At 41.1% G+C, this 17,153-nt stretch overlaps 1 protein-coding gene across 1 annotated transcript; it reads right to left on the bottom strand.

The window, feature by feature from the left end:
• Positions 1-344: 344 nt before the first annotated feature.
• Positions 345-16,891, bottom strand: wdfy1 (WD repeat and FYVE domain containing 1). The gene is made up of 12 exons (XM_006637577.3): positions 16,698-16,891; positions 15,540-15,607; positions 15,377-15,450; positions 14,128-14,182; positions 12,895-13,045; positions 10,261-10,373; positions 7,584-7,710; positions 6,400-6,505; positions 5,377-5,478; positions 4,672-4,802; positions 4,131-4,239; positions 345-3,188 (listed from the first exon to the last, which is right to left on the bottom strand). Exons 1-12 carry the CDS (start codon positions 16,832-16,834, stop codon positions 3,129-3,131), a joined length of 1,233 nt encoding a protein of 410 aa, XP_006637640.1. The 5' UTR covers positions 16,835-16,891; the 3' UTR covers positions 345-3,128.
• Between the last annotated feature and the right edge of the window lie 262 nt (positions 16,892-17,153).

Raw genomic sequence — 17,153 nt, 5'->3', positions numbered from 1 at the left:
CTATTACTTGTTCCTTTGCAGCCTACGCATGCTGATGCAGCTACCCACCACAGAAATTCCTAAATGCCGATTTAAATCTGATAAACAGTAACAGGAAATCTCTAGTTGAAGTCATTACTGCTAAAGGAGGTGCCACTAGGTACTGAAAATAAGTTAACTTATTTACATAAAGATATATGCTGTTGGACGTTTTTTTTTTGCAAGACTTTAATGAAGAACTAATTACATTTTAGGTCTTACAGGTCAACCTAGGGTTTTTACAAACTTTTCCTCAATACGAATAAAACAGTAATGTACACCTCATAAGAGTAATATTTCTTTTAAATACAGACATGCAAATTCAAGAGTGTTATGTAAGTTTATTAGGTATGCTTTCACTCTGACATTATGTCAGGTGAGAACTATCAGGATTTAACAACATTGTCAAGTGCTCTTTAAAAATACAATAGATACAGTTCAAGTGTGACTGCAAATTTCATTACAAATTACATGGAATACATAAAAATGAAACCTTAAAAATGAGAAAATTGATTCTTACAACCGGGATCTACAAGGTGACAGAAAGAAGTCTGTTTTTGCAGTTCAGGCAAACATCAAATTGTTAAACCTTCATGAGTTAGCATCCTGCTTGAAGCACCTTAAAGTAAAAGAATCAAGCTTAAGATGCCTCTTATTTAAAAGGTGGGCACTACTTGGATTTGACTCAGTCATACCTTTTCTAGCCAGAGTTACTAGTTGTTTGACACTAGATTGGAATAAAACACGTTAATGTCCCCAGCCATGGATCATTATCTCCCCATTGGTTTTCTATAAAATACAATCTCACAATAATAAATATCTCTGTTTCTCAATCCAGACCTCTTTTACTCTTCCACCTTGTATGTGAAGACATCTCTTTCCAGCATGGTAAATAATGTTAGTATGAAAACTATTTTAGAAAGATAACCTTAAGAGCAGTCCTAAAGCATAATGGCAGATTCCCAAAGCTAATATTACAGGGAGCAGTTCAGTTTACATTATAGTGCAGGCTTCAAAAAAGGTAACTTGATTTTACAGGTCACTATAGCAAGGCTCAGAAGGAAAGGACAAGACAAATACGAAAGTATTCACAAACATGTATAACAACCTAATACTGTCATGTAAACGTCTTCTCAAACTATTGAGACCAAATCTTGCTAGTGCTGGGGTTAATGGTTAACAAATTGTGAAATATTAGAAAAATACATTTATTAAGTGTCTTTCACAGATAAATCACTTAGGATCTACAAACATGAAGAAGTTGTGTCATGACCAGAAAACACAGCGGTTGTGATATTCCCTCTGTAGTTTATAGAATAAGAGGGGGTGTTCCTGGTGATCTGAATGGACTGCAGAAATTTGGTATTTTGACTATTCCTTCCCAACTTACCTTTAGCTCCTGCACTGCTGCAAACCTATTAAGCACAACTTGTAATACTATCTATCCAAGTTAAGTGAACATAAAACTTCCACCTAAATATTAAATGTAAAATCCAGTCTATAACTATTCTGATTATATTTAAGAGAGTATATTCAAATGTGGAAGTTCTATTCAGCAATACCACAGGATGGATGCAGTCTTGAATACAAATATAATGACCTCAGAATGACATAAATCTTTATGCTGAACCTACTGAAAGGAAATATACAGCACCCAGAAAAGCCCCAAGTCTTCACCTAAAATGAAACAATTCCAAAAGTGGTTTTGTTAAGATTTAACTCTCAAAAATGTGCAATTCAGTGCGAGGAAGCAGTGGTTCTTTTGATTTCCACCCAAACAGTCTATCGTTTATTTAGACGGGCTTTAACTCATGGCCAGTGAAAAGGTCACTGCTTCCTTATGAAACCGTCAAGCTGGGTCAAGCAGGATGAATTTACATGTTCTTAAAACTAGAATGAGTCATAATGAGTAAACAACTTGGTGTACATGTACAGCCAGAAATGCTTCATTTTATTCTTAGATTTCTTAAACTTCACATTGTACCTAAGGAACCTAGGAAAAAGTGCTAAATCTTCAGCCAGTAACCTTTAATCTTTCGTATTTGCATACACTATGACGTTCTCTTGCTGAACTCTGTATGGTACTGTAGTGTACCAAAATGAAGTCACACATTTAGGCACATGAAATGTCAGATAATTCTTCTCCTTCAAATCCAACAATTGCCTGGGAAAAATCCACCTTACATTTACAAAGAAGCTTTTAAACTTTTGAACCGTTTCCTAAAGAGAAAATGAAACCTTGAGTGTTCAAGAAAATTCCCATGGCACAATTTATATCAGTACTGTTCCTAAATTCCGACAACTGCAGTATGTGAGCATACAGTATAATCTTCTACACAAATAAACACTCGTAGGACATCTGCTTCAACTGAGGCAAAAGTTCATGACTTAGTTAACTGTAAGGCCAGCTAGTGAAGAAAAAGAGGCAGTACTAGTACATTTCTACACAAAAAGCACACAGAGGGAAACTGAACAGTTGAGCATTGAGAGCAGATGACATCGCGAGATGCTGGCACTGAGTTATTCAACATCAGCGTTTCTTCTAGGACCCAACGTAGGAAACGAACACCTTCAAGCCCTTCGACGACTCCAATTTTAATAAGCTGCCGAGTTCCAGCTGCATTGAGAAAGTCTGTTAGTGCAAAATCACATTATTCTTAGACCAATCTGGTTTAAAAAAATACCTTGGCAATCATTGATAACTCCAAGTATTGTACCACAAGAGACTCCCTCCTTAACCAAAATGAAACACGGGCATTTCATTAACAATCTGCTTCGGAATTATTTGGTAGAATCAATGCATGCCAAGGCAACTTCATTCTAACGACACTGACGGCATCTTGGATTGGCTTACGAATGAAATAGAGTACATTTCTTTCCGCACCTCGGACATTAAAGTGAGGTATACAGACAGGTACAGCAGGTCTCGATCACGTTTTGCTATGAATGTTTCAACACCCCCCCCGGACAGTTTATTTGTGTGTGTGTGCGTCACTCTGTGCAGGATCCTGGGGAAATGTCGGAGCGATCCGGAAAAAGAAAAGAAGGAGCAAGGGATGCAGCAGTACGGCAGTGCCGGCGGTCCGAGGTGCGACAGCGGGAGACGGCTCTCAGCGCGGAGAGAAACCTGTTGCTATGCTGCAGCCGACGACTTGCGTCATGTCCCAGATCTGAAACAAAAAGGGAGTCAACAATAACGGAACTCGGGATTCAGGGGCATGCAGGCTGCTGTGACTGGTGCTCCGAAGTTCACTGGCTTGATATCTGAATGTTTTAATAGACAAGATTTGCCTTCACACGGCCTGAGATTTAACATGGATAACTTGAAATCGTGTCTGTGATGCGCCTGTTTTCTCCTTGCTGGGGTCAGCTTTTCCGATATCCCTTTAGTTGTTTCTTACCCCATACACGAAACCCAGTTTAACTGCTTCAGACTTAATGAGTGTACCTGTAAATTAACTCCAGGAAGGGCATACGATCACCGATTTAAGCCTTAGTGCTACAGAGCCTGGTGCTGTGTAAAAGATGTTGGAGGGGTCAGCTGAGAACAGCTACAGTACATCCATGAGAGAGTTTATTACAGGGTGAGACAGCCTTGGGCACATGACTGCCTCCACGGATCTTCACCAGTTAATTGTCCTTGGTCATGAGATGCAGTGCAGGGCTGAGGCACAGAGTGGGAAATTTTGAACGAGCCATGTGTCTGATGAAAAAGGGATTCTCCACCTCAATGCGGTTCATAATACCACAAACACAGCAGAGGACAAGCTGTGGAGAAGCACATGAGGCAAATCTTAGACGTAAAAGGCATGCCTGCCCATGATTTATTTCTCGGGGTAATGAAGACTGAGCCATTTTAAGGGATTATCACAAGAAACACAAAACCAGTGTTCAAATGATGAGACCGCTAGCAAAAGATTCTCAAGGAACAGGCGTCGCAGAAAGACCTGATATTCTTTTTGCTGGAGGTGAGAAAGTGGGTAGGTTACTCATGCCTTGAACACAGGTTTTGAAAACTGTGCCACGGCAAAATTTAAAACCAGGGCAAAAATGCTTTTCCAAGGTCAAAGTGTGAGATTTCTCCCTGCTCTGCCATGGTGAGAGCTCCCTACCTTCACAACTCTGTCGCTGCCACAGGTCACCATCAGGCCCCTGGAGATATCCATGTTCATGCAGCTGATGTTGTGCTTGCCCTCGTGGAAAGTTGCCAAAGACGTTCGACTAAACAAAAAGAAAAGACAGAATCAGACCATCATATCAGTCCCACCTCAGAGGCCTCATTTAACTTCAAAGTAAAGAAATTACCATTTTAGTTTTCAACTATTTGTCTTCCATTTATTCACGACAATTGCTTCCAAGCGTCTTATTTTTGAGGTCTTCAAAATGTGATTTCTTTCCTTGAAATACTCTAGAATTCAGAGGGCTGGTTTCATTGTTACTTACTGTGGGGAGGGCCCATACTAGCTAATGATGTGGACCGTCCCTTAGGGACAAGAGCCAGGTTAACGGCAGGCAGGTTTCTAACACCCGAGTGCCTTACAACGGCTGCAAGAGAACGGTCATCGTCAGACGTCAGCCTGCTCTCATGCAGCACAACATGTGAGGAATCTGGCACGTCGAGGTCCAGAAATCAAAACCCAAAGGCTTACTCACTCCTCGTCTTTGATGCTCTCGTAGCAGTCGTCACAGACGCGCACCTGGAACTCGAAGCCCATGACGGGGTAGGTGGAACGCTTAGAGCTGCATTTCCCACATATCGCTTTCCCACACTTCCTGCAGTGGTGCTGAAGAACAGAAAACACCCCCGTCAGGGGCACGGCACGACAGCCGAACCAATCCACGGCGGAGCAGACACACTCGCTGTGCTGGCAGGTAAAGCCGGCACGGCCGGATTCTCTTACATTGTTTTGGAATTACAAAGGCTGAAGACAGCAGGTTTTCTCTAGGGCATCCATGTTTGGCATCCAAAAGCACGCCATCCTTGCCTCCCCACCTTACTCCTCCCCTCACCACCCTCTCGGTTTCTTCCTCTTCCATGCCTTCATCATGACCTCCTGTCCCGACATAACCGCTGGACGTCGCCTCCCCTCTTTCCCCCTTCCTTTTCAAGCCACGATACCGTGCAACCCTGCACAACCTACCCAGTAGAGCAGAAACTTCATAGGATGCCCCAGTTTAGAAGGATGCAGTTTCCTCAGGCTGACAAGACCTAAATCTTGGATCTCAACAACTCCGTGGGGTGTCGGACTCAGGACTGCTCTCCACAGTCTCTCGGGGTCTCGCCACATACTGTACCACCCCAGTCCACGCAGCCCAAGAACCGCCAGCATGAGGAATGCGCTCGTCACGTCCCCTCACCTGCCGGAGCCCTAAGGTCTTTGTGTCCCACATCTGTTTGAGGTTCCAGAAGAAGGGCTGCTCACACTTCTGACAGGAATCGCTCTCCTGCCACTGCGGAGCCTGCAGAGACAAGCTCTGGTGAGGGAACCACGAAACCCCCCCCCAGTAACAGCACCATGCAGGCCTACAGACTGCGGCACTGGAAGAAACAAGCCAACACATGGGCTGCCCTGCCAAGTTCTTTACAGAAAGTCCTTTATACTGACAACTGCATTTTTACTGTACATTACGAGACAAAACCCAATATTACATATTGATTACTTTCACAGTGCTCAATTAACAAATGCAAAACATCTGTCACTTTAATTCATATTTGTCAACAAATCTGAAGTACGACCATTTCTAACATACTCTGCCAAACTCAAAACAACTGAGCTTTCTTCCACAATGCCCTGGATCATTTCTTTGAGCTTTCAGTTCACTACTGGAGTGCAAAACTGCAGTGTATCTGAAATCTCAATTTTATTTAATTAATTGAATGATGCTGTGCTAGTGTCCTTCCTTCTGCTTACGTCCCACAGGTTATATTTCAGCTAGAACACCTGTAAATGAGGACCGTCCTAAAAATCGACCAACGAGCGCAGGGATCATACCAATTACAAATCTCATTCAGCTTTTCCAGAACTGAAATTAAATTTAAAAAGGGCCTCAAATAGAAAATTGAAAAAAAAGAGTCAATGAATAAGATCTTAGGTGGAACAAACCCAGAAAACACAGGGCCAGGACTGAGAACCACTGACCTAGAAATGGTGCAGTTGTTCACTTTGAACACCAGATGGAGCTTGACCTTACACAGGTCTGAGGTCAAAAATAAGGAAAAAAAAAAAGAACTGCATCAAGCAGCACTCAAAGACTCAACAAAAACCTATACATCAGGTAAAACAGCTCAGCTCCTGCATAAGATCAGTAGCTTCTCACAAACTGCCGCATCTGTCTGTGGAGAAAACAGTAACATGCAGGAACAGCGATCCAGGCCTGTACCTCCTCTCTGCTGGTGTCCATGTTCCACACGGTGATGCCTCCGTCAGCAGCACAGGACAGCAGCTGCCTGGCCAGCTGCAGATAACACAGCGCCTGCACGCGGTCACTGCCAAACAGCAGGCGCAGCACAGACAGAAGGGAAAGAAAAGGAGCTTCAGGAGCTCGCCTCCATAACGCCTCATGTACATAATTATCTCTTGGAGCTGGCTGGGAGGATTTCATAAAAGACCAACATGCGAGTCCATGAAACATATTCCTGCATCTTTCCTGCACATTTAACTAAATTATTTTCTGTTCCTTCTGTAAGGCTGTAAGTGAAACTGCTGCACATTTGGGCTGAACTGAGGGGCACTTTCCATTATCTTAGAATATTCTGACATACAAGACTACAAAATCTATTAAATGACTGAAGCTTAAACATTCATAGCATCCAGACATGCTAAGCAAGTAAGAGGTTCAGCAAGGCTCTGTGTACCTAAGAAGTGATTGGAGATGAATTCTGAGTTAAAATGATGTTTATTTAATTTTCAACCATTTGACGCTTACTTTTTAAAGGAATTCATAATGTGCTTCTTATTGTTACTATTTTGCATTAGAAACATTGAGCAACGTTTATCTATCCATACAGGAGATCCTAGTGATTTGCATCCAGAGACAAGAAAATAAACCGAAACATTTCAAACAAGAGAGAAAGATGACCAGCAGAAGCATTTAGACATGGATGGTTCTATCTTAATTCAAGTATGAGAAATGGAAGATTAATTCAGGAGTATCTTGAAAAGTGTCAAGGGGGGAGCCCGAGACGTTGCCGTCATTATGATGATTTCTGGACACACTAACAGAAGCACCATGACATGCAAAATAGCAAGAAGCATTTTGCTTAAAAAATAAGCATCAAGTGGTTGAAAATGAAATAAAAACCTGAAAAATCTCAAATTGAGGAATGGGGCTTTAACACAATTGGACTATAAAAACACCGACGTGCAAGAAGCCGCGAAGAAAATATAAATCAACTGTGCTGGCAAAAGTCATTAGGCAGCACTTGCATGAACAGCTTAGCATAATTAAAGGATGATGGCACACAGGCTTCTGAGCCAGTCTGTCTCGGACAAGATGCGCGGTCAGATTATTTGGAATGCACGTGAAAACACAGCCCGTAAAAGTGGCCAGGCCTGTGCACTTACTGATGACCCTGGAGCAGCAGGGATCTTCCTTTCCTTCCGCCGATGTCCCACATGATAATGCTGTGGTCACTGGCCCCAGAGAAGAGTAACCGCTGGGTGGGGTCCCACCACAGAGCCCCGACACTGCCTGACAGACACACAGAGCGAGGTCAGATCCACCCCCCTACCCCGACTCGAGAAGCACAGCTCTCCCGCAACAGGCAGGCTCAGGAAACCCTGGGCAATATTGCTCAAGAGCTCCAGCGTTAAACTGAAACCCTCTCATGTCTGTGCTTTTGCAAGGGCTAAAGGGGGAAAAAAAGCTTGAACACAAAATGACGACGGGGATGATTCTATACCAAAAGACATGAAAAAGCGTCAAAATGCAGAAGGCCAGAGCTGCTTTTGTTTAAATGAACTGATAAATGAACGTAGACACAATAAATTAACAAACACACTGGTTACATTAATACCAGAGAACACGATCAGGCCATGTGAAACAGGACTTTACACGTACAATGTACCAAGGGCTATTCTTTAGATTCATTTTGATTGCAGGTTCTCTTTAAAGGGAAGAAGGTACATAATGTCTTAAATAAAAATAAAATATTGACCCTTTACACCAAACTGTTATCTTTTGATTGTTCAGTCAAAACTCTTCTCTGCATTTCTCTCTTCTTATTTGGAAAGCCAAATTCATTTTTTGAACCTTTTGCTGAACCTGTATAGTGCACACTTTCATTTAAGACAAAATAAAAACATTAAGATTATACCCGCAGTTTCTGTACGTAGAAATGTTTACGCCAAACTGCTGCAGGGAAAGTAAAAAAAATAAATAAAAAATGACCACAGCTTGAGATGTGTTAAAAAAGATCAGTAAGTATACTAAGTGTCAGTATCACATGTGACTGCTTGTGGTTATCTTGTGACCAAAAATCAGAATTCAGTGAATCATGCTACAATCATCCTACAACATTTTATCTAAACCCGCCTCTACAGTCTTACCTAATTTGTTGTTTAAGGTATTGCTTATGGATTAGGGCGTTTGCTTTTTGAAATTCAAAGTCTACTCAAATACATGTTTAACAACTTGAGTTTCTACAACTAAAACCATCACGGTCACACAGTTCAGAGTGAGAAAGAGGAAGTTAGTATTTTGTGTTGCAGAAAAGAAAGTGTTATGACAATTGCAGATTTTCTTCTGCACCCTAGGATTGATTGGTACACACATTTATACACAACTTTGTACATAAATGTATACACGCTGAAAGAAATCCATCTGGAGACAATGAAATGAAATATTTTCTTCAGATACTAAGAGGCTGCTGGCAGCAATTAAGAAATGAACAGCAGGAAGACTGCAGATACTGTATATACAGTATATTATCTAAAGTGTGAGGTTAGTGCACTGTCTTTGGTATCCAAAATCTGACAAGCAGAGATTGTTAATGAGGCAATTAAAGCAGAGAGTTCAGCACAGTGGTCTCTCTCCCACTGCAAGTCATCCTGTTACTCATCACACTTAACCTTGTCTTCCAGAGACAGAAAGACTGCTCCTGCAATCAGCACCAGACGTCATGGCAGACACCTGGCTTGTTGAGGAGAACCGCAAAAAAAAAAGAAAAGAAATGAAGGCTCTCCACAGTGTAAAGCAGACAAGCACTTCCATCAGCCTGTTTAACTGAGAACCGAGCTGGAGAAATCTTTGCTGTCAGGTTTCGGGAAGTTTTGTTCAGAGTTTAGTCAAGGTCTAATGAGGCGAATAAAATTCATTTAAAAAAAAAAGATTGGGATATGTTGTAATTCTGAAAGTTTTCTGTAACAAATTTAATCAGATAAAAAAAATTAAGCAAAGACCAGGTCTTATGCCTCAAGAGGTTTTAGCTTTAATGTTCCTTATTTTTACAGAGAGGAAACAGCTGCAGAGAAACACGACTAGTTCTTCCCATTTACGATTTGTCTTCAAGACATTCTTATCAAGGCACACCTTAACGAAACACTACTCTCCCGGAGAAAGTCAAAGCTCAGGATCTGAGAGGCACATGACACTCGACAGTACTTATGTGTACACGATTATGCAACCTAAAATATTCCAGGATTGGGCCTCGCTGTACAAACCGTCTCTTTCCTGGAATTATAGAGTGCTACAACTTGTAGCATTTCCTCAAATCAGACAAACACTACAAAAACATGTACAGCAGTATACTATTACATTGTTTTATTCCTATGAAAGAATCTGTATTTAAATGTAAAAAAAAACTAAAAATCTTTATTACGTTGAGCTGATAATACTATCTGGCATTTCACCTCCGTGAGAGAAGACACCCACCTTGTTGCTGCTGTATGTGGAACAATTATTAACGTAATGGAAAAGAAGCTGAGCTGTAATGTCATATAATTGAGAACCTCCGTTTGTCTGTGGCGGAAATACTCAGTCTGAGTCAACACTCCCAGCAGAGTCTGCACACAGGCTCAGTACGGAACACTAATATTGACAAAAAACTCTAGTCTTTAACTGCATGTTTTTGGAACCTTACACAACAACACCATTTTTTTCTTTAAATCCAAAAGTAAAAAAATAAATAAAACTGCCACTGTAAAGCAGTTTGTATCATTTATAAGTCATGGCCTCTTGCACATGTGTTAGGTTTGGATATTTACTTTGTGTTGTGTTTCCTTGTGCTTCCAGCAGTCTTACCTTCATGTCCCTTCAGTGTAGTAATGACAGAGTAGGTGTTCTGTGCCAGCTTCAGTAGTGTGATCTGCCCAGAGTAGTCTCCTACGAAGGCATGTTGTGTTTCATTGTCGTATCTGAACAAAGTCAACAGTTAAGGCACACACACCATCCAGACCGACACATTTAGCCAACACAGGAAAAAAATAAGGGTCACAGCTAGGGTTTTCTATTCCTGATTTCAGGTAGCTCTAGCTAACTGATTCATAACTATTGATTTAAGAAACTGCTTTAAAAAAAAGTGCAGCCTCAAACTTTCAATGCTAGGTGGGGGTCTGCATCACACAGGGGGAGCAACACTTAAAAGAGAAATAACACTTCTGCTCTTGAGGAGTTTCAAATCACATAGTGAAATTATCTTCAAACACTTGTTTACAAGTGGACAGGTTTTAACATAAGCTTCAAATGATGCATGTGGAAATATTTTAAAATATCAAATAGTGCAGCAAAGGCCACCGTTTAATATACATCCGTCAGCATGACTGGTATTAAGTTCACTTTTTCCCGTGACTGGGAGAGATAAAAAATACTCTAGACTCAGGGCTTCTTTTCAAAAGATTTTTTGTGATGTTCTCAGTGTTGTGTGATCCTCCCACATCAAAATAAAAACGTGGTGTTTATGAAGTAGAAATTCTTCAGACTGAACTGCACATGACAAGCCCTTTTTTTTTTTTCTTTGGAGTGGAAAAGGCATTAAGTACAAATGATGGTTTTCAACACCATTAGTACATTAGGAAATCCAATTTCCCTACCTTGTTAATGGGAAATACCGTGTTGTATGCAGAACACTATAACAAATAGTATTTTAATTTCCATCATCATCTTAACTAAAAAATGTTACCCATTACAAAAGGCATAGAAATCAAAAGGCTATAAATGTGTATTAATAAAAATTTCAGGTTTCATTTCTACAGTACAATATGACGGTTCTGTATTCTTAGTTACTTCTCTTTGTGTATTTTTTTAGTGTAAACTTTTAACTTTTCCACAGGATTTTTTAGATTCCATTACTTTTACCTTGAGCAGTATCAGAAATCTCAACAATAGATAATAAAATGGTGATAAAGAATGAAAAGCTCTGAACCTCATCATTTACACTGGTAACAACTACATACATCACTGCAAGATCAGACATTTCTCTAACACTATAAAGCTTCACTGTGCTTAGGTTTAGAGATTACCTTTAGAAATGAGGGCTGTTAGGCCTGATCTTGGTTTACATTATAATCTACAGCAATTTAACCAGATTTGCAATTCCAGTTTGGTGTCCTGACACTCAAAGCCTTAGTTCCCATCACTCAGCAGTGGTTAAAAATTATAGTCCCACTTGTGAGTGCATGTCATCAACGTCTAGAATTACAAAGTCAAGCAAAAATGCGTTAAAATCCTAACATTAAAAAAATTAAGTTAACCAGGAAGCTTGCAATAACTTGCTTACATTCCATACAAAGATAGTTCAAACACCATATGAGATATTTAAACCTTTAAACTACAGATCAGGAGCTTATTGCTCAGGTAGGGCAAGGTTAGATATTCTGACAGAGACAAGAAGGAACATTTCAAGCATAAGATATCGCTGACCTTGTCAAAAACATTTAACAACAATGATAGTGATGTTGAGCAATGCTGTTACAATCTTCTAAGCCTATTTTTTAATTATAGTTCTGATGCTGGATGGATCAAAACAGAACTCAATTTAGAACAGGACCCCTGAGATACGACTAATCCTGAAGTGGAAAGATAAAGCCGATTCACAAAATATAAGGGCCACTGGAATTATATTTTCTGTCATATATTCAGGATTCTCATCCATTTTTTTAAAAATTCCTACTCCATAAGCCACACAAATGCAATTCTATACAGGCTTAAAATAAGAGTGTAAATAAATATTTTTAGGACTTTTAGTAAAAAGTAAAGCTCTTTTGCATTTTGAGAGTCTCCCCCCATTGTTTGTCCTGTGTTATTATGGACATACTGTAGGTGATACCAGCAGGTGTGAGCCTGGTGAGTATCTGGATGGGAGATCTGGGAAAGCCAAGGTTGCTGCTGGAAGTGGTGTTAGTGAGACCAGCAGGGGGCGCTCACCCTGTGGTCTGTGTGGGTGGTAATGCCCCAGTATAGTGTCGGGGACACTATACAGTAAAAAATGCACTGTCCATCAGATGAGACATAAAACCAAGTTCCTGACTCTCTGTGATCATTAAAAATCCCAGGGTGTTTCTTGAAAAGAGTTGGGATGTTACCTTGATGTCCTGGCCAAATTTCTCCCAGGTCTTTACCAATCATGGCCTCCTAATAATCCCCATCTTCGAACAGGCTTCATCACTCTGTTCTCCTGCCCACTGATAGCTGGTGTGTGGGAACTGGACCGGCAACCATCCAGGTGGGGCTGCACACTGGTGGTGTTGGGGAGTCCCCACTACCTGAAAAGCACTTTCAGTGGAGAGCCTAGAAAGGCACTATATAAGCATAAAGAATTATGACTATTGCCAGCATTTATAGATGCTCACAACGCCTGTTTCTCAGGACTTAACTATCTTCTTGAGGGCTTTTTGTAGAATCTGGCACAGACACGCCCTGTAAGAAGGTAAAGGATACTGCAGGCAGGAGGCCCAGGAGCTGAAGTAGTGTCGACCCAGCATGCTGCCACTTCTTGTGCACATCCAGCTCACACACTTGTCGTGACCAGAGCTGATCACCCACTCGCTCTCTGGAGAAAACATGATCCCAGAAACCCGGTTCTGATGAGCTGCAAAAGTAGCACCCACAGTTAAAGCTTGCACCAGCCGAAGGTTTCAAAGACACACACATACACATCTGCCATATTCAACCAAGCAACTCTGGTATTCCCTTAGTACTTCAAGTAGATAGCTGGGTTCACACCTTCCCCCTTCTCTCAACGACAGACTCGTTTCCTTCTAATCCTCTCTTCTCATTTGCAGGTTTCGACTTCACACCTCTCTCGGCTTCGCACCACCCGAGTGCCCACTCTGCCTGCCCCCTGCTCCCGCCTCCTCCACACTCCTGGTTTTTGTTCTCCTATGCTATAGCATCTCTGCTGACTTCCCTGTCTTTCTCACAGCCAAAGAAGGCTCCACAGCTTCTCTTTTCAGCATGGAATAAACCTTTACTTATTCCCTTAGTACTGCATGCAGCACAACACTGTGCACAAAAGAGAGCAGGCACAAACACAGGCACAAAGGGGAAAGCAACGGGAGAATACCACTGTGTCTGTTGTATGGTACATCAGAGTATGATATATAAGAGCTGGTAGTTAATCTGAGACATTTGTATTTTTTTTGTTTTAATCATATAGTGTTTCCTGCCAACTGGATTCTTCTTGCTACCCAGTAGCTTTATGATTGAGAGCTACTGGTTGCGGATCTTAACAGAGGTATTAGTTAATATTTTTGAGCATTCTCTCTGACAACACAGAGTTCACAAGCTGTGACACTTGCTCACCATCTTCCTGAATCTATTCGTTTCTCAACTGGCACATGAGCCTACTTGTTTTGTAAATACAGCAAAAAAGGGGATGATCATCTTGTGACTGCTTTGAAGAAAAATCTTGAAAAGGCAAATATACAGCCAGAATCAACTCTGCAACTGTCACGCCTTTGTATCTTTCAGAGACTCGACATTCTTTTAAGCAAGCCTGAATGTCATTCTTGTAAAACATTTCTGATAAACCACAAATGTTCTATAGCCCTCTGAAAGACAGGTATGACACTAGGAGGCCAATGTTTTCATCCACGACTCAAAGGTGTTATGCAATGAACCAAAACACAACAGCTATTTTTGTTCCCAAGAGAAAGAACACTCACACTTTACCTGGGTAAGTTTTGACAAAAGTCATCTTGTTAAAGTCTTCAGCAATAACAAATTCCTAAAATGAAATGCAATGAAATACAATGTTAAAAGTGACTCTGGAGATTTTCAGACAGCATATTCATCTTGTTAATACAGGAGAGTATTATGTGCTCCATAGGTAAGAATCTGAGTAAACCAGTAGAGCCTTATAATCAGTTCCCACGTTAGAGCAATATAAACCAAACTTACTCCTGTGTATACTTTCACTAAAGTTAAGTTTTTACATTCTCTTAATAACTGTATGTACATATATGTTTATTAATAAGAGAAAGACGTGTTCCTCATCTTAAACTGAGCCAAAAACAGGTATTGGGAGTCTACTGGTTTGTGCCCCTAGCAGATTTGCCTGTAATGGGATCAGTGATCTCACAGTCTGCTGGCTTCCCTGAGAGACTCGGTAACCGAGCAGGCAGGCAAAACAGAGCCACACCTAAGTGAGCTCTCAGCAAGTAAAATGATCCAAGGTCCCAACACCGCTGAGTGACAGAGAAATGGAAAGGAAAAAAGAAGAAAGGAAATACATGTGTGCAGAAATCTGAGCCCACAAGGGACACAAAAATGGAAGGGGAGGTGGGGTTGGGGGGTTATTTGCAGGATAAGTCATCAAAGCTGGCTGCAAACAGCAAACCCCTGAGGTGAAGGGGCGACAGCAATATAAAACTACAGTATATGAAGGGGCCCTACACTGTGGAGCAGTGGTTAGGGGTCTGGACTCGTAACCTGGAGGCTACGGGTTCAAATCCCAGGTGACACATTTGGCATGGCACTTTATGACCAAAAGATCGATTACCTGGATTAACCAATGATCAATTCAGATGAAGTGAGAAGTAAATAAAAGTGTAAAGCAAATAAATGACGCGGTACACATTCTGAAGTCATCAAAACGAAACAAGATTGCTAGAGAGTCACCAGTGGATTCAATTACCAGCTTCTTCTCAGATCTTTACAGCTCTCCTGACATGAACTGGGGAAAAGTTGATAAACACAGAGGATCTGTGAGGAAACTGATTTGGTTTTGGAGTTTTTACATCAGCTGAAGGGGTCAGAGTTCCAGAATGTGTAAGCTGAAGCATTAGGAGGCTCCCTTGAACAAAGTCATCTGACCTTGTGCCCTGCCCCCCAACCACAGAAAACATGCAGAAGCACATCATCTCAAAGAGACTCTGTGTTTTTTTTAAGAAAAGCCAAAAACTTGAAAGCTATTACTCACCACTATTGCTCCATTATCCTGTCCTACAAATATGCGTTTGCTTTCGTGGTGATATGACATTGATGAACATGGTGCTAAAATTTAAAAACAAAACAGAACTTTTCTCAGCCACGTCATTTTTCATCACACAGTACACAAGAACACAGAATGATTTAAGACTTACATGAGACCGTATGGTAGATGCTTGGCCAGTACTGTCCACTGTCTCTCTTCAGCCACACTCGTATTGTTCTGAGGGAGGACAGGCTGAGCAGTCAAGACAGTGCGACACAAAAAATGTCCATTTCCTAACCATACATGTTGTTATTAGCCACGCAAAAAACTACACCATAGCTTTATTAAATGCATTCACTGGACAACTAAAAAAGGCACTGCTGGGGTAGAGACGCAACAACTATTTTACCCCCATTTTATGTCTGCTAGATAATTGTGAAATGAGGAAGAAATCAAAATAAATACATGTAATCAAATCAAGTTTTGGGAGAAAAATATGCTAAAGAAAATGAAAGCTGAATACAGTGTTTTAGACATACGGAGAAAACGTGAGGGGTTTAAGCGTCCAAGTAGATCTAAAGAATAACATTACCCTAAGCGTCTTCTTACATATTTCTGTTGTTATAAAATAAATCATTATGGAAATTATGATGCTGGTTTCTTTTAAATACATAAATGCTTGTAATAAGTTTTTTAAAATAATTACAATAAGAACATTGGTTTCCGCCCATTAAACAGCGGTAATTTGTGGTTTATAGATTCTTTTCTACTGTTTCTAATTTAATACTTTCCCGTCAATTTTAGCGTGACAGACACACTTCAGGACAGCTGGCTACTTTTATTTCCTTTTTTAACAGGTAATAAGCGGCGCCCAAACAAGTATTTACACTTGGATAGTCAGATTCACGTACTTCGTCTTCCACTTCTAACCCTGCAACTACACAACAAAGAAAACAGCACGTATGGGCGAAATGAATTGTTCTTGTCCGTATTGTGTCGGGAGAAACCGGACCGAGTTCATACAGCTCAGTATAATCCGGGGCGGCGAGAAGGAGAAAATCCCAGTTTGGGAAATTCAGAAGTATGCAAACACTTTACACGGCTCCTCGCCTGACTCGCAGTCTCCACCCTGCCTTTCAAACTGCACTAAACAAAACGTGAAAGACGCTGTCGCACATACATTAACAACGGGGCTCGCAGTTATTTAAAAAAATAAATAAAAAAACGCCTCCCCAAACTCCCCCGGTGTATTATTTAGCGACAGGGCTCATCCGCAGAGCCCCCTCCATCTCCACAGGCGGGTCCCCCCAGTTCAAGATGCGCTTACCTGTCCTCGCTAACCGTGATCACCCCATCTTCCTTCGGGATCAGGACGGCCACATTGACCGCGTCCTGGTGGCCTTCAATCTTGTTTAAAAGGACAGGTCTTGAGCTCTGGGGCCTGGAATGAATCTCAGCCGCCATATTTCTGTTTTTATTTTTTTCTGTTTTTTTTTCCCCCTCTGCCCGGCAGCCAGTACTAATCAGCTGACAGGGGATGGCGCACCGAAACCGGAAAAAAAAATAACCGTATTGTCTCAACGAGAACCGCACTTCGATATCTTTTTTTAGGAAGGAGCATTTTGTTGATCAATAGAGGCCTCTAGCGGTTACTCACAGAAATGCTCGCACAACAGAAAAAAACAAGTTTATAAGTGTAGATGATGTCAATTAGCACAATGTCGGACGGACAGCCGCCTTATGTTTGAACATTTTTGGATCACTATTTAGTGCTTATTTTGCC

Source organism: Lepisosteus oculatus, chromosome 13, assembly GCF_040954835.1.
Source record: "Lepisosteus oculatus isolate fLepOcu1 chromosome 13, fLepOcu1.hap2, whole genome shotgun sequence".
NCBI classification, from domain to species: domain Eukaryota; kingdom Metazoa; phylum Chordata; class Actinopteri; order Semionotiformes; family Lepisosteidae; genus Lepisosteus; species Lepisosteus oculatus.
The sequence above is the reverse complement of the archived record's forward strand: the minus strand, read 5'-3'. Positions and strand labels throughout refer to the sequence as shown.